Here is a 19,835-nt window from a genome sequence, read left to right as displayed (position 1 = left end):
TAAGTAAGAAAAGCATTTTTTGCAGTGTTGTCTCCATTACAACAGAAATATATTCAAACAACCAACACGACTCTCATCCCAAGTGCATAGTTGTGTTAGATGAGAAAACATTATTAAGTGTTGTTAAGGAGAATTTGGTGGTCTCTTTAGACTTGGATTAGTAACTAACCACCTAGCAACATCCCTGCAGCCCTTGCATTATGTCTGTCATTTTTGCATCAACAAACATGACTCACATGTATATTTAGAGCACTGATATCCACACTTGTTTGGTTCAGTTTCATTCAAGGTCAGCAGAGATGTCGGAAAAAATAAAACAGGTATATTAGTCAGTGGATTCCTCACATTCAAACTGAAGCAGTTCAAATAGCACCTGAGCGAGTTCAACAGGTATGACAGGGTAAAAGGAAAGAGGGAGGGATAGACAGAAAAACGTGCAAAGAGGTGGAGACACACTGCTTACGTTAACAATCAGACGAGGAAAACCATAGTGAAGGAACTGAGGAAGACAGAAAGGACTGGATTGCACACCTCTCGCGCTGCTTTGCTGAATGTACACCTAGACTGGAATATGTGCTTCTGGAGCCAGACATACTTCAGAGGCACATGAACATCTGGGTTCAACTGCTCTTCAGCTCATAGGTAGTTGCATGTTTTTAGAAATATTTTTGAAACTTTAAAAGAATCACTTTTCATTTTGAAGGATGTGATCTTAAATGATTAGTCAGTATTAGTCAGTATGCAAATGTAGAGTAATAATTAGACTAGTCGGTTTACAAATGCAGGGGGGGTAGATGTCACATGGCTATATTTAAATCATTTTTGAGTCAACTTTGAGTCCAGTTCCAAAAATATGTTCTCTTGTAGTTGTTTTGTATGTTGGTGTCAAACACATTTTTGTGAGTTCTGTTCTACGAACTAAAATTCCAAAAACATTTTTGTTTGTATATATTGTCAATTGATTGTTATGTGTTTTAAGCTTTTAAAAAACATGAACTTTTTTGAAACATGCCCCGCTATTGGTGTTTTAAATCAGTTATATCTTCTCGGATTATTTTTGGGAAATTGTAGTGGCAAAAACTTTTTTTTCTTTGAGTTGTGTTCTTAAAAGCAATTGACTTTCAAAAACAAACCTTCATTGTGACAACTAGCCCCGGTGTGGCCTGTAAATGTAGGGTGTGTTATTATCAAAATTAGTGACAGGTCTCAACTGACTTTATTGTGCTAAACATATGGGTGGGTGCCTTCAATTTGGGAAGTCATTTAGTCTAAAATATATTAATTACACCAACATGTTCTGAAAAAGAACCTGTTGCATGTGTGGCTGAATTAGTTGACGCACCTGAAAATGAAGGTTTTGATAAAAGCAGACTGTGTTTTAAATGGCCAGTGGGTAAAACCTTTACATTTTGGACTATGTTTGATTCCAGAATAACTAAATTGAACCTAGATTTGATTTATATTACAAGTCATACTCAATAATTGCTCATACTTGTTTGCTATTAGACATTCCTATTTCAGGACTTTCATGACGTGACTCATAGAGTTAAAGCTTAACCATAAGCATACATAATGAAACTGCAATCTGTACCCTGTTGTAAAACCTTGATTCTGGTTTGCATTCCTGTACAGTCAGACTTCGGAGTTTAGGTCAAACATTCTTTTGGGATTTTCAAACTAATTCTGGGTTAATCTGTCAATTTGAAAGGCAGTTAGCACTAAAACAATATAGTGCTGAAAATGGATCGGCATGTTGTTTAGCAACAAGTGATTACAAACTATCTCATATTATTCATGCACTTTGCACAGTAACAAACTTTCACACGCAGCATGTAGTTTCAGCAAATGAGGAAGTTAAAAATGTCACGAGTATTATTTTTGTAATTTTAAGTATGAACTGACCAGGCAAAATTCCCACAGATGGATAAACAGGTTGTGCACTCAGTTCATGTTAATTCAGAGTTATCACCCTCATAAACATGCAAATAAGAACAGTAGCCTAGGTTTACAAATCTACAGTGTCTTAATTCCTAACCCAAGATTACTTATGAACAGTGTAAAACATGGAACAAGATGAAGAAAAAGAAGAGCTTTTTAAACCTTTAGACAAAATATTAAAAAATCTTTGCATGTGTTTTTGTTAAGTATCATATTTGATACAACATTGTCAAAAATAGAAACTATTATTAGATTGTGCAAAACAAGTTTTGATCATATTGATAATTTAGAGGCCTTGTCACATATGACACAGTACACTGTAAAAAGTGCTAAGTTGACTTAACTTAAAAAAATTGAGGAAACCTGTTGCCTTCAAATTTTTAAGTAAATGATAATTAAAAAATAAGTTTAGTGAATTGTCAAGTTCACTTAACTTTTTTTTCAAATTATTATTTACTTAATCATTTTAAGGCAACAGGTTTCCTCAATTTTTTTAAGTTAAGTCAACTTAGCACTTTTTACAGTGTAGGCTTTATAGGGTTAAGTATGACCCTGGGTAAACGATTTCAAATATAAAAGATGAACGTTGGGGCAAACTCAGAGCCATGCAAGGCCTATAAATGGAATAAAAAGAAAAACAAGCAATAACCACTAGTGTATGACTGACTAAACTGCTGTTCTCGTCACACTTGGCTGCTAATGGTACAATTTAGTTTACAATCTCCACGCTGGAGTTACATAGCTGTATGCTTTAGTGACCTGAGTTTGTTCGTTCCAACTTTACATACACAAGCTCTTAAAGGTCATGCCACACTTTTACATCACAGAAGTTTAAATCTGTTCCAAAGCCGTAATGAAATCATGTGACTGTTTTGAATACCATTGATTGTACAAGGTTCTATGAAGAGTCTTTAAAATTCATGGAAACTTTCCATTGCACAAAAGGTTCTTCATTGACTAAAATGACCTTTAGATTACTTCTTTTAAGAACTGTTCAATAAAGGTTCTTTATTGGCATCAATGGTTCCAAGAAAATCCTTTAACATTTCCATTGCACTAAAGGTTCTTCGGATTATTAAAATGTTCTTCACACTCTAAATGGTTATTTTAAGAACTTAAAGGTTTTTTGGGAACCCAGAATGGTTCTTCTAAAGCATTATATGGAGTGTATTTGTAACTTAGACTGATAGTGTTTTGCTCCATCTTCCATCACAGGCTTCTCTGCTCAACACTACCTTTTTCTCTTAATCTGCTCCTGTGGATCTAAGGCTCTACATGATGAGTGACAGCAAAGAGAAACCCCAGGGCAGCAAAAAAGGGCCTAATGTCAAGCCGAGCTTGACAGCAAGGGCAGCTTCAACCTGGGAACTTCGGAGCAACGACAGAAACAGAAGCCTCTTAGGAGAAGCCGCAGCAATGACGCAGAAACCCGGCGTCGAGAAAGTAGCCGAGGTAGAGAACGGGACCGAAAAGAGGGAGGAAGGCAACAACGGGGTCGCAGCGAGGAGGGTAGGAGGCGAGACCACGACCTGGAGCCTGGACACCAGAAGACCGAGCAACCTAGAGATGACCTGCAGGACACAGAGTGCATTGTGTGCTTCTGTAGCTTCGACAACGTCTTCAAAGCTCCCAAGTTACTCTCCTGCGGACACACGTTCTGCTTGGAATGCCTGGCGCGCATCAACGTGAATTCTCCAGAGATCAAGACGTTGACTTGTCCGATCTGTCGGGAGCTGACGGAAATTCGACACGGACGAGATCTACCACAGTTGGGAAATAACGAAGACATCTTCCGCAAACTTCCGGCCGAGATGCAACGGGCACTTTCTGTGCGATTTAAACGCAGCAAGGGCAAACTCATTCTCAAGAATCCTCCACCAAACAGCTCCATTAAGACCTCTTTAAATCTGCCGGTGTTGAAGAAGAAAGAGGAGCAGGCCGGCGGTAACCCGCTTGGAATAATGGAGGAAGGTCTCGGCCAGGCGACTATGATCGATGTGGGAAGGCCGCCAAGCAGGATGAGGGGTCGCATGAGAAGGTTAATGTATTCCAATCAGTGCTATTATGCCGTTGTTGCAGCCATCATCGCAATCACTGTGGCTTTAATGCTGGTAGGCATCTTCACCTTTGTGGTGATGCCCTATATGCACGGACCAATTAGACCATTCCAGAACCACACTACTCCAGAAATGTCGCCTTGAGAGATGAGGAAACTGATGGGCAAAGCAAAACAAGCAATTCTTGGTGGGGCCTGTTGCTTTGAACACAACACAGCATTTTTTGGCTTTTGTGTTAGATTCTTTAGACAGGCTCGATAGGAATGAACTGGAAAAACTTGAACATATGATGCACTGAAGTCTATTGAGCACGGACATATTTTACACAAACTGAGACATTGTTTTGCAAAGGTCTTTAAGAACAAGAGGCAACAATGACGTCTATTCTGACCAATGATTAACTGTATTTTTCAAATGGAAATTTTAGTTTTTTTTAAAGAGCTGGATAATATTAAATAATACGGTAATAATATTATCATACAATATTACTATGCCATTTGATTTCATGAAGAATTATGTATTTTCATATATTTCTTATCTATATGGTTTGTGGTGTTGATGCTAATGGACAAAAATGTGACAACTCACCAATGCAAATCACCTCAGTCTAAAAATGTGCATTGCAACACTAATGTAAGCTCATGAATGTTCTTTCTTATTTTAGAAAGACATTTATTAGAAATAGATCCTTCTTTGACATATGCTGCACATAATGTAAATAATGTACTCTGATATATAATTATGGTTTATGTTCATATTTTTTTATTCTTTTGCACAAATGGGAAGAGGCCAAAGTGGAAAATAATAAACAGTTAAGACCATCCTCTGTCTGAGTGACATAATATACCTATTACAACTTCAGTCAGAAAACATATATAAGAATAAACTTAAACTTGATATTGTCAATGGCTTCATAATGTTGTAGACAGACAAATGACTTACATGTGACCTTCTAAATTAAATGAAGCATAAACATTTCACAAGTGCATGGGAACGGCTATTTCAACAGGACTTTAATATTATAAATAAGGGTAAAAATAGTGAATATAACTCCATACACATAAGGACAAAACAGCAGATAAACAAAAATATGTTACAGGTCTGTTTTGATAGCAGGGTAAAAACAATGCTCAAACGCAAAATTCAAGTAACCTAACTTGCACAGTTTGAATGGTAGAAGACATTTCCTATTTATTTGTTAATGTCAAGAGTCAAGACCATGCGTCCAGACAAATTTGCACATTTTGGACAATATTGGACAAATCACTGTTGGACACTTACTAATACATTATTTAACCCAATGTTTGGTCCATGTGTCAGGTTGCACTGTAAAAATTGACTGTGAATTTAACGGTAAAAGACTGTAAAGATTCTACAGTAAAAACATGTTAAACGATTAACGGTAAGTTCCCCTACTATATGCGGTGAAAAACTGTATTGGCCATAACGTTATTTTACGGTACTATACCGTTTTTGGAAGTGGAAAAAGAACATATAATTTACAGTGAATAACCGTAAACTGACATTCCCAGAATTCCCTGTGTTACATTTCAAATTTGATGTTTTTTTTGTTGTTGAAATAACTATGTTTCTTCTTAGTTCTTAATGTTGTTAAATGAATGTTTATTGCATTATTTCAGTTTCATGTGTGTTACCATGATGGCGTTTAATGTTTGTGTGAATGACACTGTGCACCTTCTATATGTTAATATTTAAAAGCTGCTTGTGATGGGCTTTGGTTCATCATGTGACTTTCTAATCACCACCTGCTATTGGTGGTTATCAGTGTATTACAGGTACAAAACAGATTTCAGTACGTCAATAGGTTGGTATATTAACATTATATCAATTAATGAAATTACGGTATTTAACTGTACATGCTTTTTACCGTTATTTTTTTTACAGTGTGGTTCTGCCAAATTGCCAGTTCCCAGTCATTATGCAGTCCTGTTTCGCATAAATCACTATTGCCTACAGACTAGGTCCAGCAAAAAGAGAGCTCAAATGCCCTCCAGTGTACATTCTGTACAGTGCAGACATTTAAAAGTTACAGTTTTAGATTCTTGAAGAAGTCGGATTTTGCTTTCCGTATTCTTTTAACTGCAGGCCTAATTGTCCAGTTCTCCTCAATTACATTCACTTTCCACCATTTTATCCTCTACAGGGTCACAGGGAGATGGAGCCTATCCAAAATATAGCATATGTTCAGTTCAATATTTGGGACATTATGTCCTCATAACTGTGCAAAGGCACATGTTTATTTATACAACATAGCTAGTATATAACAGCCTGTCAAGATCATATGTGCACGTTTTTAATATAGGTTAGAGGCTATGTTTTTGCTCATTAAATTTTTTTTTTTTTTTACAATTTGTTTAATACTATATTAATTATATTTGATTTATTTTGAATGCAAAATTATGAGATTATTATTTATAACACAATGTTCTAGAAAAAGGAAACTGACCAGCAGAAATCGAGACAGCCAGCAACAGAGCGATTATTGAACCGGACCATTGACAAATTGTCAATATTGTTACTACTTTAAATGTACTTTTCACATAATGTGAAAAAACCGTGTTAATTTAAAATGTCGTAAAGATATTTGGCGTTTGACTAATAGTGCTAGCGATACGCCCTTAAATTAGGTTGCCCGAAGGAACCTCCTTTTTCATGATTCCCACACTTTTCCTGATTTCCTGCAAGTGCCTTAAAATTAAAGGTAGTATCCTCTCGAAAATAACTTTCAATTCGCACACTGTGTACACGAGGGGGACATGTGAAGTACACGATTTTGCCCACATGCAGGTTGTTGAATAACCAACACCCCTCTATCTGACGCAAATCTCGTAGCGGCACTCCACATAACGCTGGGCAAACTGAGCCATTCAGAGTCAAAATCGGGCTCTGGGGTCGCTCAACCTACCAAAGAGTGATTGTAGTCAGCGTTAATCGTAAGGACTGCATTTAAAAGGACCACAAGAGTCCCAAAAGAAAGTCTGCGATGGCTTCGACGCCCTCCGCTTCAGCGCTGTCAGCTGTGCTCCGGTGTCAGGGGAATATCCTCGCCAGAAAACAGGCGAACAAGAAGCGGCCTCCAGCGGCAGTGTACGGGCTCGGCATGACATGTGGAGACTCGGTCAAATCTGCTTTTCGCTCTCTTTGGGGATTTATATTTCACAGGGAGCGAGTGGAGATTCCCGGAGTTTTGTCCGTTGCAGTGCGATTTGAAACGGGCTGTTCAGGAAAATCTTCGATAAGAAATGGTGAATCCAAAGATCTCCTGATCAAAAGCTCCACAAAGACTGACAACAAAATGTTAACTAGGAGAGCATCAAGTGAACCAAATCGACGGCCAAAGACGAAACTGGACAATACTTTTACTTTTAAATCCCAACGTTATAGAGTTTTATCCAAAAACAACCTGGTTCTGCGACTGGATGGCATGTATTTACGAAAACTGAACTCAGATTATCCATGGACTTGTTGTTTTTGTGTAGTTTACGCTCAGAACAAGAGCACACTAAACTACAGTAATGTAAACCCGTTGTTTTCTTTTGGCTTATTGTGGATTTTAAGGAATAAACTGATGTGTTTCACAACCGCAGTGTCAGACAGTGTGCAGAAGCAACTTGGAATAGGCTGGAACCAGCTTCATCCGGATGTAAGTTGTCGCTAATGTGCTTTAAAAGGTCACAAGAAGTCAAACTTTTTTTGCCTGTAATTCAATACATGCTGCTGGATTATCCTAACACATTTTTTAAATCCAAATTTAAGTACTGACAGACTCCCAAGTATTTTATTTCAATTAAATCAATTTTTAAATATATACATATACATACATATATATATATATATATATATATATATATATACAGCCACACTAATACACAAATATGTACAGTTAATTTCTAACTTTTACATAAATCTCCAGATAATAAATGACCACATTCAATTCAAAACTATTAATAAAGGAGGATTTTCTTGTATAAAAGTACATAAATTATAGCAACCTATATGTTTTAAGAGTCAGAAATTCTGCTTATGCACCAATGTTTAATTATATAGGCTATATTAGAATAACAACAATATTTTCTTTTCTTTTTTCTAGTGTGATAAATTGAGTGGATGCGTCAGATGTACTTCTGAACATCATGAGGATCAACCTAAGACACTGGAAGGAGCTGAACCTGGGGAATGAGTCTACTGCTGAAGTCTGAAGACAATGCACTTCACACAAATGCACTTTCATTGATAGATTGTACTCTTATGTCCTCTCGTGTGCTGTCTTGTTCACTACAGCTTTACAGAATGTATTGTTTTATACACTTTATACTTGATTGTACACTGTTGTTGCCACCCCAATTAACCCTTTGTGGAAAAAGAAACTATTACTACTATTGTGACCCTGGACCACAAAACCAGTCTTAAGTGTCAATTTTTTGAAATTGAGATTTATACATCATCCGAAAGCCGACTAAATAAGCTTTCAATTGATGTATTGATTGATGTTATGATAGGACAATATTTGGCCGAGATACAACAATTTGAAAATCTGGAATCTGAGGGTGCAAAAAAATCTAAATATTGAGAAAATCGCCTTTAAATTTGTCCAAATGAATTCTTAGCAATGCATATTACTAATCAAAAACAATGTTTTGATATATTTACAGTAGTAACTTTCTACAGTGTATTTTTGGTTATTGCTACAAATATACTCTATTGGCTTAAGACTGGTTTTGTGGTCCAGGGTCATATATAACCAAACTGCTAAACATAATCAGCTTTTATAATCTGGCAACTTTTTTAAATATTTAAAAGTACGAACAATGATATTAAGTGAACAGGAAACTGACGCTGCAATGCTTTTTTGACTTTGTGTATGTTAATAAATAAGCCTCATAATAATGCTTAATTAAATGTGTGTTTTTTGTGTCAGGAATTAATTGAAGAATCCACAAAAAAAAAAAAAAAAAACTTGAATCTGGCTCAAATTGAAGCAGAGCCCATGGCTCTATTAATTTGCTTGACTTTTTGATTCTATCCATCTGTCTGTCTATCTATCTATCTGTATTTCTGTTTGCGTGTCAGGAATTAATCCTATAATCCTACAAAAATCTTGAATACTAAAATTTGAATGCAGCTTAACAGTGGAGTTGGTTTTATTAATTAGCATGACTTCTCCAAGTTCAGAAAACTCTAAATCACAGGAGATATCCAAACATACAACGACCGTGGATAATTTTATGATTTAGAGAAGTTCATAAATTCCAATTTATGTCTGGCACATGGCTTTTCTAATTGAGGAGGACACCTGTTTTCCACTTCTGTAACAAGATCCTTCCCAGAGACCCTGCTAATAAATTTCGCGGGATCAGCATAAACACCCTGAGGCCTAACAGCCCCGTATATCCAGAGGTCGAACCCCTACCTGTAACCTTTCACCTGCCATGACCACACATGAAATGCGCTTTATGTACACTTATCTCCTCGTTAAGGTAAACACAGCTCCTTATAAGTAACGGGAGGGGGCGGGACTTCCTAAAAATGACGCCACCCGGAAGTCGAGTACTCTTGCATTCTTGAGCGAAGCTTGAAGGGTAACGCGTTGGCAGGAAGTTTACTATGCTTTAAATGAAGGATTATCAGCGTCTATTCTACATCAGATTCAAATAAATGACTTGGATTAGTTGAAATGGGACATAATCTTCAAAGCGACGGAAGTATGAATATATTGGCAGACTAAAGCAGACGGGAAACATGTCAGAGTATGAGTGCGCGTTGACTCATGTAAGTCAGATATGTTGGCTTTTTTTTGTACACATCCTGGTTTTGTTTAAACTCCGCTCTCGTATGCGATGAACAGACCGGTTTAGTCTCTTACTGTTTAACAGTTTTGGCTGAGGGGGGGCTGGAAGAGCTACAGGTGAGATTATTGATCGACGGAAGAATCTGCGTTTCCATATTTGCTCGTGCAATACAGTGGGAAGGTCCATTTCTGACATAAAACTAACATGTTATTGCATTTTGAAAATGAACTTACGTTCTCATAGCGTAGTTGACAAATGCATTTAATTTACATTTTTTAGATCCTGTAGCAAATCGAAATGTCTTTTTGATAGATAATCATTTTTTAAATAACATTTTAGCTATTGCATTTTAAATACTATTTTGTGATGTAGTCTCTCAATTATTATGAGATTATTAAACATGGTGTATAAAATAGGACACTGTTACTGCCTGATCATACCAAATATTATAATGCATGGATTATCATACACAATGATTTTTTTCTTTTTGAATAAAAACTGAAAAGAATCTCAGGGAGATATTTTTTTGTAGGGCTGTCAACTTCATCAGAGGAAAATAAGGGACAGTGTTATTATAGTCAATAAGACTAAAACCATAACAATTTTTACTAATTTTTAAAGTATTTTATTTTCACCATTTGCCAAGGCAACAGTTTTCATATTCTTTTAGTTTTACTTGATGCACTAAAAGAACTAAAACTGAAATAAAAAAAATTATTAAACGTATATGGACACATAAAAAATCCTAATAAAATAACAGGACTACACAACACATTTCTGAAAACTTTAAAATGAAAATGAAAATTAGTAACAATTGCAATACTATCTCAATTATACTAAAATAACACTGTGTACCACTCATTCCCTTTTTAGTAAGAAATTAGTGGAAAATGACAACATACAATGTTGTAAATAAAAACTATGCTACACTGTATACAAGATAGACATGCTTGTCTAAATTAAGTGCATTTCAGCTTCAAGTGTTTTGCATTAAAAGTGAATTTGTTTTCCACTCTAATCTTATAAATTTGAATGGTAATGTGATTCAAATGTGATAAACATTGAAGCTGTTTCACAGCTGTTTGATTGTAAAACATATGAATTTAATTTTAATTCAGGACTGTTGGACTCTGCTTAATATCTGGTAATCTTGCTTATTTTACAGGCTCTGCTGAAGGTCACTGTGCCACTTTGGACAGAAATGTCTATATCAAAATCCTGAAACCTGGAATATGTCTTATTTTCACCTTCCATCGGTTTAATGTTACATATTGCTTCTACTATTGTGAATGCTGACTGAAAAATATCATGCAAAGCATATGAAAAAAAGATTCAAATATCAAAAAAACCTTTTCTCGCTCATCCTTCCGTCAAACCTTCCTGTCCTACAAGCCCACTTCAAGTCCATTTCTTCCTTCCTGAATCCTCTGTCCTATCACACATCAGGCCATGCTACGCAAGAGAAGTCCTCTTATCATTTGTGGTGCTTTCATATTTGTAGCCTGGAATGTTGTTCTTATTTTTGTCCTCATGAAACGCCCTTCCACGCAAGGGTCTCTTGACAGCCCGGATGAACCTGGTAACACGGGAGACGGAGCCGGAGGAAGCCAGTTTGGAAATATTATGAACGAGGTGATGCGTGTAGCTAATGCATTTGAATCTGAACTTGATTCGCAGAAGAAGATCCTATTGCAAATCCAGAGCCATTGGGCGATTTGGGAGAACAAAGGCGGTGTGACAGCTGCTAAGCCAAAATCACAAGCCGAACATTCAGCTCCGGCGGTCATCCCCATTTTGGTCATTGCCTGTAATCGTGTGACTGTGAAACGCTGCCTTGACAAACTCATTGAGCACCGACCGGCGGCTGAACTTTATCCAATCATAGTGAGCCAGGACTGTGGACACGCAGAAACATCTGACATGATCGCCTCGTATGGCAGTCAGCTGACCCATATCAAACAGCCTGATCTCTCTGATATCTCAGTACCTCCACAGCATAAGAAGTTCCAAGGTTACTACAAAATCTCCCGACATTACCGGTGGGCGCTCAACCAGGTTTTCAACACCTTTTCATACTCCTCGGTTGTTGTTGTGGAGGATGATTTGGAGGTAAATTCATTTTACTTCATGTTGTTTGTATAAACTCTGTCATTAAAAGAAAAGTTAATCCAAAATTCAAGTATGATACATATGTACAATATGAAAAATAAAAAAAATATGATTTCAAAATGTTTTTTTTTTTACTATTTTCTATTTTTCATACAAAAAGAAAAGTAAAAATAGTTCCAATGATCATCATCATGTGCTATATTCAAAAACAATAGTTTTATGTCTGTATTGTATATGTATATAACAAAATTGACAATAAAAAAGTTAAAATGATAGATAGATAGACTGATTGATTGATTTCAGGTGAATTATTCATTTTAAATTATTTATCACACATTTTTATTTGAATTTTGTTGATGGTATGTTTGATCTTTCACCAGGTGGCCCCTGATTTTTTTGAGTACTTCAGAGCACTTCATCCAATTTTAAAATCGGACCCGACTCTGTGGTGCGTGTCTGCCTGGAATGACAATGGCAGGGAAGGATTTGTGGACCCTGGAAAAGCGAGCCAGTTGTACAGGACAGATTTTTTCCCAGGCTTGGGCTGGATGCTCACAAAGGACCTCTGGGCAGAGCTTGAGCCAAAGTGGCCAGCCTCGTTTTGGGACGACTGGATGCGCCACCCCGATCAGCGCAGAGACAGGTCCTGCATCAGACCAGAAATTTCCAGAACTTTAACATTCGGTCGGAAGGGTGTGAGTTTGGGGCAGTTTTACGACAAGTACCTCCGCTTTATTAAGCTGAATTCCGAATTTGTGCCTTTTATGAAAATGGACCTTTCTTATTTAGAAAAGAAGAAATATGACGAGAGCTTTGTGAAGGAGGTTTATGGTGCTCCAGTTGTTACTGTGGAGGACTTGCAAAGTGGGAAACTGTCTGGGTCTGGTCCGTTTCGGGTGCAGTATTCCAGTCCTGACGGTTTTAAAACATTGGCTCGCAATCTTGGTGTGATGGATGACCTGAAGTCAGGAGTCCCACGAGCAGGGTATAGAGGTGTAGTTAGTTTCCTTTCACGTGGAAAGAGGGTCTATTTAGCTCCACCTGCTGGTTGGAGTCAGTATGATCCGAGCTGGAGTTGAGGTGTGCTGTAACTACATCACAGGAATTTCTTTTAAAGTGCAAAGCATATGAAAATTATATTGCATATTATCTGTTACCATCATTCCCTTCCCAGAGAGTAATTGTCTTAAAATTCCATTGTGCTGCTTTATGATGGAAAAACCTCTTGTAGGGGTTTCAGAATGATACCAAAGATAATACCATTAATTGATCACTCAGATTTTTGCCTCAGGTTTCATTATTTGTCAGTATAAAGTTAACTAGGATTTATGTGAGAACTTTGTGACGTTAGATGCATCATTAAACTGACAGATAAAACCTAAATCTTATGCTGACCAGCTATACATGTTTTTCACACAAAGTATACTTGTTCAGGAACTAAAAATGAGAGTAAATAGGTTTAAAAAAATAACACTTATTTTTTAATACTGTGAATACTGCTCTAAGTGCCTATGAATGTAGAATTTTGATTCACCTCTGTGTACTGTCTTTATTAAATTGTGTGTACAGTTCATGTCATAGTGTTTGGAATATGTTAGGAAAAATCATTTGACAGAAACATGATTGTTTTGTGTTTTACTTGTATAGGGGGATATTTTGAAGAGGAAAATAAATGTTTTGTTAAATTTGATGACTCATTTCTTGCTTTTTTTAAATAATAATGCTAATAAAAATAATACACTATCAAAACAATTGTTATTATTCAGATCATTTACATGTATTAACTCAGCAAAATTACAGGAGGAAAACATGCAATTTATAATAAATGAACAATCGTTATTATAATTATTTACAATTAGCAGGCTTTCAAATGAGGAAAAACAAAGGTATTTACAATAATAAAATCAATAATGTTTCAATTCAGTGTTAAACTCACAACATAAAGAATTTACATATAAAAAGACATTCGAATAATGAAAACATACTAATACAGAAGGTTTAGGGAAGAGAAATTTAAAAATACGGCAGCAGCTCTTAGTTTCACTTTTCCATTTTGCAAATAAAATTGTATTTCTAGATGTTTTTTTTTTAGCAATACAATTAAGAGAGTCAATAAGCAGAGAAATTCAACCCTAAAACATAGTTTAGAAATAGGCTACTCGTTTGCTTTTGTATATGAAATTAAACAATTATTATTATTAGCCACACAAAAGAGTCATTACGTGCGTCACCAAAGTGCTCCCACGCTATTACGTTACACGAATGTTACGCAACGTCAACTACAGTAGCTCAGAAAGTCCTAAAGGGTTTGGCTTCGCGTTTTCTATTTACCTCACTAGTGTATCAAGTTCCGTATCACACTGAATGGCGGAGGGAGTGCAATGTTAGCCATGGGGTAAATTTGAAGCAAAAGAATGGATTTTTGGCGATTATTTGTCATGTAATCTTCATATTATTCAGTTTACGTTTCATGGCACTTTTAAACTCATCAAACCGGTTTATTTATTTGCTGATAACAGTTAAGTTAGTATTGCAGTAGCGAGCAAGCTAACAAACAAACTACCACAGTAAGTAATGAAAGGAAAGACATTTAAAATATAGACAGGCGAGGTTACTTCTCTGTTTCGCTTCAGATCTGACAATTTTCGCCTTGTTAATCTTCGACATTTGATTTTGGATATACGAAGAGGCCTGTAAATGGATCCAGCGGTTTTGCGTGAAAGTCCTGCGGGTTCAGGAGCACCTTCAGTGGAGGAGAGAGGAGGAAATCAGCCGGAGGAGGTGACAGATGATAGCAGAGAAGCTGATGGGGAATCCGAGGAGACCGAGATGGAGGGTAAAGACTCTGAGAGATCTAAAAGTCAAGATGAAAACTCACTAAATGAAAAACTGACTGAAGAGGAATTAGATCCAAGAATCCAGGTAAATTGACATTGTCAACACGTTTTAGTAAGATCTCAAAATAATTTTCAACAAAAAGCCCCCGCCCCGTTGAAGACGTGATTAACAAATATTTTAGAATGCTTAACAGCTTTGTAGTTCATGAATGTATGCTGATCAACATTGGCTTTTCTAAGTATTTTTATGTGCACTATAAATGTTTATTCTTTACATGTTTTATCTATTACATTTTCATTATTATGTCATCAGAATTATATTATATATTCTCTGAAAAATCTAAAATATCTTTTATCTTATTTTAAGTCACCACCCTTTGCCTAGATTCTGAACCTATGCACTTTGGGTATTAATATTGTAATAATAACTAATAATAATGTTGGTTATGTTGAAGTTTCACCAAAGGCTTTATCATGGAATTTATTATAATCTCAGTTACTCTTCAGTTTCTGGGTCACCCTTATTTTGGATTGAACCTGCAGCCTTAAGTTAGCCGTCAGGATCGTTTTACATTAGGCAACTATGACCTGCTGTATCTGTTTCTGTATCTAGGAGGAACTGGAGCGTCTGAATGAGGCCAGTGAGGAGATCAACAAGATGGAACTGGAACTGCAAGTATGTGAAAGTTCAGAATGCTTTTGGAATTTTTTTTTTTTCCCCTAACCTCAAGGACATTTGGGACTGTTGTTTTTTTTTTTTTTAACAGTATATACTAATTATTATGACTTTTATCATTTAATGGACACTTTTAATGCAGTGTACAGGACTAATCTCAGGTTTTAGGTAGACTGTACTTTGGATCAAACCTGCAAACCAGCCCAACTCAATAATTGAACATTAGGCAACCACATCTAGTGTTATTTCAGTATCATAAGATATTATAATAGTTTTTAAAAAATATTTTGAATTAGTTTTTGTTTTTATATTTTGCATTCCAAGTTTGAAGTAATTTTAATGCATTATTTGTTGTAATGTAATTAGTTATTTTTTCAGTATGTCTATATCATTTTTATTTTGACTTTAGTTTTAGCACATCAAGATAAACTAAATTAGTTTTAGTTTTAGTTAACTATAATAACCTTACCACGACCCCATATGATGCAGATAAGATGAGGCTTATATGATTCTCTCTCTGTTAGGTGCCAAACAAGATTAACACTATCTTGCTTGATGCACACTCTATTTTATTATTAATTTGTTGTGAATGGTATGTGCAATTTGTGTAAAAAAACTTCTGTTTGTGTTGTCAGGAGGTTCGGTCCAGCCATAGGAGGATAATGAATGAATCTGTGCTTAAACTCAAGGCGAAAAGTTCAGAACTGGGGTCCTGCATTGAGAAGGCCAGGCCGTACTATGAGGCACGAAGAAAAGCAAAAGAGGTGGAAGAACACTTATCCTTACTTTAGCATTGAGAAAAACAGTTATAAATAATATGCACAATTCTAATCATTATTTAGTTGTGGAAAATTGCTGCTTTATGCCAAAACATCATATTGTGTTTTTGCCTGTTTTTCAAAGGCTACTATCACAAACTTCACCTAATGAAATCCTACTGTCTCTTAAATGCATTATGATTGGTTTCACCCGTTTTAGGCCCAGCAGGAGACCCAGAAAGCCGCACTCAGCTTTGAGAGAGCCGTGTCCATGCACACGGCTGCTCGAGAGATGGTCCACGTAGCTGAACAGGGCCTCACCGCAGTCAAGACGATGGATCCAACCTGGCAAGAGATGTTGAATCATGCTACCTCAAAGGTATGCTGATCTTCTCTCCTGCATATTTTATCAAGCAGTTAAATGCCTCTGACTTTGAACTTTTACTTTGTTTTCTTGGAACTTTGTTATATGATCAAATCATGCAACAGATTTTATGAAAAACATTTTTTTTCTTTTTAATAAGTCTCTTATGCCCACCATTGCTGTATCCAATTGATTAAAATACAGTAAAAATATTGTGAAAATTTGTACAATTTAAAATAAATGAAATTCTAAATGAACCATTCTAATATGCTGATTTTCTGCTTAAGAAACATTTCTAATTATTATCAGTGTTGAAAACAACTTTTTTTGTGGTATTTTTGTGTTCAAAAGAACAGCATTTATTAAATATAAAACTTTTGTAACATTATAAATGTCTTTAGTCACTCTTGACAGTACTGACAATTTAATGTATCCTTGCTAAATAAGAATTGATTTCTTTCAAAAAATAAATCTTACTGACCCCAAACTTCTGAACACTATGTACATATACTGCACAAACAAAAGCCTGTATGACTTATGTACATGAAAACATGTAACTAATGCACCATTAACCTCCCATATGACCCATAGGATGTACAGTTCAAAATTATTTTTCAGTTTATGTAATACTGAATATATTTTGCACATACACACACAGCATTGCTCTAAGCATGTCTTAACTGACTTGAAACTGTGCAGGTGAACGAGGCGGAGGAGGAGCGCATGAAGAGCGAACGGGAGCACATGCGTGTCACCCGGCTGTGTCAGGAGGCTGAAGCCCGCGTGCAGGAGCTGCAGAAATCACTCAAGAGATCCATCGTCAAGTCCAAGTCTTACTTTGAGCTCAAGGCTCAGTTCAATGACATTCTAGAGGTATGTTGAGATGTTATTACACTTGCATTGATTTCACTCTCATTTTTCATACAGCAAAATATTGCCACTTACTAAAATTAAAGGAATGATTTAACCAGAAATGAAAATCCTGTCATCATTTACTTACCCTCATGTCATTCCAAACCCATGTTACTTTATTTATGGCAGAAGTTTTATTAATTTTTATTACATAGAATGAACATGAATGGGGACAGACAGTGTAAAGCTCCAAAAGTCAGGTCCCTGTGGGTCCTTAAGAAGTCTTAAATTCAGTTTGATCAAATGTAATGCTATAAATTGTCTTTATTATAAGAAAATCTTAATTATCCCTTAAAGAGGTCTTAAATTTGGGACCGAAAAACCGAAACAGTGATATTACCTAATCTGATTATTACACTTCAAAGGGCTATGATTGCATTAAATAAATGTGAGAGCTTCCTTTAAAAAAAAAAAACCACGGTGCCGTAGTGCATTCTATAAGCGTAGCAGTTCATAATTTATGAATACCATGCATGCAATTGCCTATGATCTACTGTTGATGAATTGTTTACTTTATGGTATTTATATTATAATATTTTATAAGAGTATATATTTTATCTTCCTCTTTTATCGTTTTGAACGAGCAGCTGGAAGTATTAGAAAAGCATAAACGTTTCAAAATAAGAGTTTCGGCGTGTTTTGGGTTTGCTTGTGTATATATAGAAAAGTCACGCATTATGCGAAAATATTTTTTTTCTGGATATTATTGGTATTTTGGATACATAATAAGCTGTATGTGGCAATTAATTCAATATAAAATGTGACTTCTCTCATGGTTTTTTTTTAATGGATATGGTATTGATTTTATTTGTGCAGGTCTTAAAAAGTCTTAAAATTAATGTTAAAACATTTACTTGTACCTTAGAAAATGTCAAAAATATATATATTTTTTAAAGTACCATAGAAGGAATCCATATAAGGGCTATATTCCCTAAAACAGCTTTTTTAGAGGAACAGACATTTATTTTTTAAACAAATTTTAAGTGTCTACAGCTCAGTATGAAGATGAGTGAATTATGAACAAATTTTTATTTTTCGATGAACTGTTCCTTTTAAGATTTTAATTTACAGTTAAAATGTCTGAGCTCAACATGGTCAAAACATGTTTTTGCAGGAGCACAAGTCAAAAATTTTACTGTTAGAGGAGCGTATTTCCAAAGCCAAGTTAAACTACTCCAGCACCCTGCGCCACCTGGAGAAAATCAGCGAGGAGATTCATGCCCAGAGAGAGCAGGACCAGCCAAAGGATGGACCAGTCAAAACGTGCGGTGGGCGGAGCCCTCCTGTAGGAGCAGAGACAGTCAACAGCACTGGTACCGAAGGCGGAGCCTGCGGAGGCTACCCGAGACCAAACGATTGGGTGGATGGAAAAGAGGGTGTGGCTAATGTCAGAGCGTGGGTGGAGACACATAACAACTCCAGGTGGGTGGACATGGGAAGGGCAGAGGTGACACGATCTGGTTCAGACTCTCTTTCCATCATCAGCCTCCAGACCATCATCTCTGATCTCGAAAAGTGTGATTCGGTCGAACACCTGGGCCACCTCAGCAGTAACATCAGTCTCTCAGGGGAAGAAGGGGAGAAAGATGGGCTGGAGAATGATAAAAACCGAGTGTGGCAAAAAAATGCAGACATTTCAGAGGAGTTCCTCAAACAACACATAAGAAGTGTCAGTTTATGAGTGCATCCATGAATAATGCTCATGTTTTATCGTTTCTAAGCTTGATTCTTGACTGACAGAGTAACTCATTTTTATTTATTGTTGAGCTTTTATCAGTACTTGAATAGGAGAAAGACCAAAAGAAAATTCTTAATATATAAATATATATATATATATATATATATATATATATATATATATATATATATATATATATATATATATATATATATATATATATATAATATTTCTTTAATTTTTTTTTTTTTTTTTTGAGAGAGAGAGAGAGAGAGAGAGGGTTTTACTGTTTGGTATTTCAAATCAAGTGGTAAAAGAATGACAATATTTGTAAGGTTAGCAACCCTGCAGTTTGATTAACCTAATCGTAATTACGATAATATATTTCTTTTTCATCATAATGAGCACCTAATGTTTTTCTATGCAAATGTAAAAAAACGTGTCTTAATAAACACAACTCTTATTATAATCTCTATAGCTGACATGATAAAATAAGGTCGTTTTGCTCTATACTTTTCAAATTTTACTGACCACTGGTGAACTTTAGTTCGCTTACTGACATAATCACACTATCAATCTTTTGGCTCTAAAATGCCACTGTTATTTTTCTTAATTTAAAATGGATTTTATTTTTATTTTTTACATTAGTCCCATGCTGACTTTGAAATAGAGGTTCACAAAAAGTGCTTTGTGCCC

At 35.9% G+C, this 19,835-nt stretch overlaps 4 protein-coding genes across 6 annotated transcripts; all 4 read left to right on the top strand.

Annotated features, from left to right (window-relative positions):
- Positions 1 to 3,216: 3,216 nt before the first annotated feature.
- rnf183 (ring finger protein 183) lies at positions 3,217 to 4,816 on the top strand. Its single transcript, XM_058799027.1, is given in 2 exon segments — positions 3,217 to 3,271; positions 3,274 to 4,816. Coding segments are annotated over 2 exon segments (921 nt in total). The 3' UTR covers positions 4,140 to 4,816.
- A 137-nt stretch (positions 4,817 to 4,953) lies between these two features.
- Positions 4,954 to 8,900, top strand: LOC131554020 (uncharacterized). Its single transcript, XM_058799028.1, has 2 exons — positions 4,954 to 7,659; positions 8,107 to 8,900. The coding sequence occupies exons 1-2, from the start codon at positions 7,000 to 7,002 to the stop codon at positions 8,194 to 8,196; spliced, it is 750 nt and encodes a 249-aa protein (XP_058655011.1). The 5' UTR covers positions 4,954 to 6,999; the 3' UTR covers positions 8,197 to 8,900.
- Positions 8,901 to 9,374: 474 nt separating this feature from the next.
- mgat1a (alpha-1,3-mannosyl-glycoprotein 2-beta-N-acetylglucosaminyltransferase a) lies at positions 9,375 to 13,604 on the top strand. Of its 2 annotated transcripts, none has more exons than XM_058745621.1 (3): positions 9,375 to 9,493; positions 10,971 to 11,914; positions 12,295 to 13,604. In XM_058745621.1, the coding sequence occupies exons 2-3, from the start codon at positions 11,255 to 11,257 to the stop codon at positions 12,991 to 12,993; spliced, it is 1,359 nt and encodes a 452-aa protein (XP_058601604.1). In that variant the 5' UTR covers positions 9,375 to 9,493; positions 10,971 to 11,254; the 3' UTR covers positions 12,994 to 13,604. The 2 variants fall into 2 exon arrangements, with proteins under 2 accessions (XP_058601604.1, XP_058601603.1); XM_058745620.1 differs by lacking the exon at positions 9,375 to 9,493 and adding an exon at positions 9,558 to 9,785.
- Positions 13,605 to 14,236: 632 nt separating this feature from the next.
- sh3bp5la (SH3-binding domain protein 5-like, a) lies at positions 14,237 to 19,279 on the top strand. Of its 2 annotated transcripts, none has more exons than XM_058744607.1 (7): positions 14,237 to 14,481; positions 14,602 to 14,836; positions 15,365 to 15,427; positions 16,063 to 16,191; positions 16,406 to 16,564; positions 17,249 to 17,422; positions 18,576 to 19,279. In XM_058744607.1, exons 2-7 carry the CDS (start codon positions 14,612 to 14,614, stop codon positions 19,140 to 19,142), a joined length of 1,317 nt encoding a protein of 438 aa, XP_058600590.1. In that variant the 5' UTR covers positions 14,237 to 14,481; positions 14,602 to 14,611; the 3' UTR covers positions 19,143 to 19,279. The 2 variants fall into 2 exon arrangements, with proteins under 2 accessions (XP_058600590.1, XP_058600591.1); XM_058744608.1 differs by having other exon boundaries at positions 14,291 to 14,309.
- The last annotated feature ends 556 nt before the right edge of the window (positions 19,280 to 19,835 follow it).

Source organism: Onychostoma macrolepis, chromosome 15, assembly GCF_012432095.1.
Source record: "Onychostoma macrolepis isolate SWU-2019 chromosome 15, ASM1243209v1, whole genome shotgun sequence".
NCBI lineage: Eukaryota > Metazoa > Chordata > Actinopteri > Cypriniformes > Cyprinidae > Onychostoma > Onychostoma macrolepis.
The sequence above is the reverse complement of the archived record's forward strand: the minus strand, read 5'-3'. Positions and strand labels throughout refer to the sequence as shown.

Excerpts from the sequence above, each read along its gene's own strand:
- LOC131554020 (XM_058799028.1), top strand. The coding sequence starts at position 7,000 with ATGGCTTCGACGCCCTCCGCTTCAGCGCTGTCAGCTGTGCTCCGGTGT. Across the intron at positions 7,660-8,106 it reads GGAACCAGCTTCATCCGGAT|TGTGATAAATTGAGTGGATG; the intron begins GTAAGTTGTCGC and ends TCTTTTTTCTAG.
- mgat1a (XM_058745621.1), top strand. The coding sequence starts at position 11,255 with ATGCTACGCAAGAGAAGTCCTCTTATCATTTGTGGTGCTTTCATATTT. Across the intron at positions 11,915-12,294 it reads TTGTGGAGGATGATTTGGAG|GTGGCCCCTGATTTTTTTGA; the intron begins GTAAATTCATTT and ends ATCTTTCACCAG.
- sh3bp5la (XM_058744607.1), top strand. The coding sequence starts at position 14,612 with ATGGATCCAGCGGTTTTGCGTGAAAGTCCTGCGGGTTCAGGAGCACCT. Across the intron at positions 14,837-15,364 it reads AATTAGATCCAAGAATCCAG|GAGGAACTGGAGCGTCTGAA; the intron begins GTAAATTGACAT and ends TTCTGTATCTAG. Across the intron at positions 15,428-16,062 it reads AGATGGAACTGGAACTGCAA|GAGGTTCGGTCCAGCCATAG; the intron begins GTATGTGAAAGT and ends TTGTGTTGTCAG.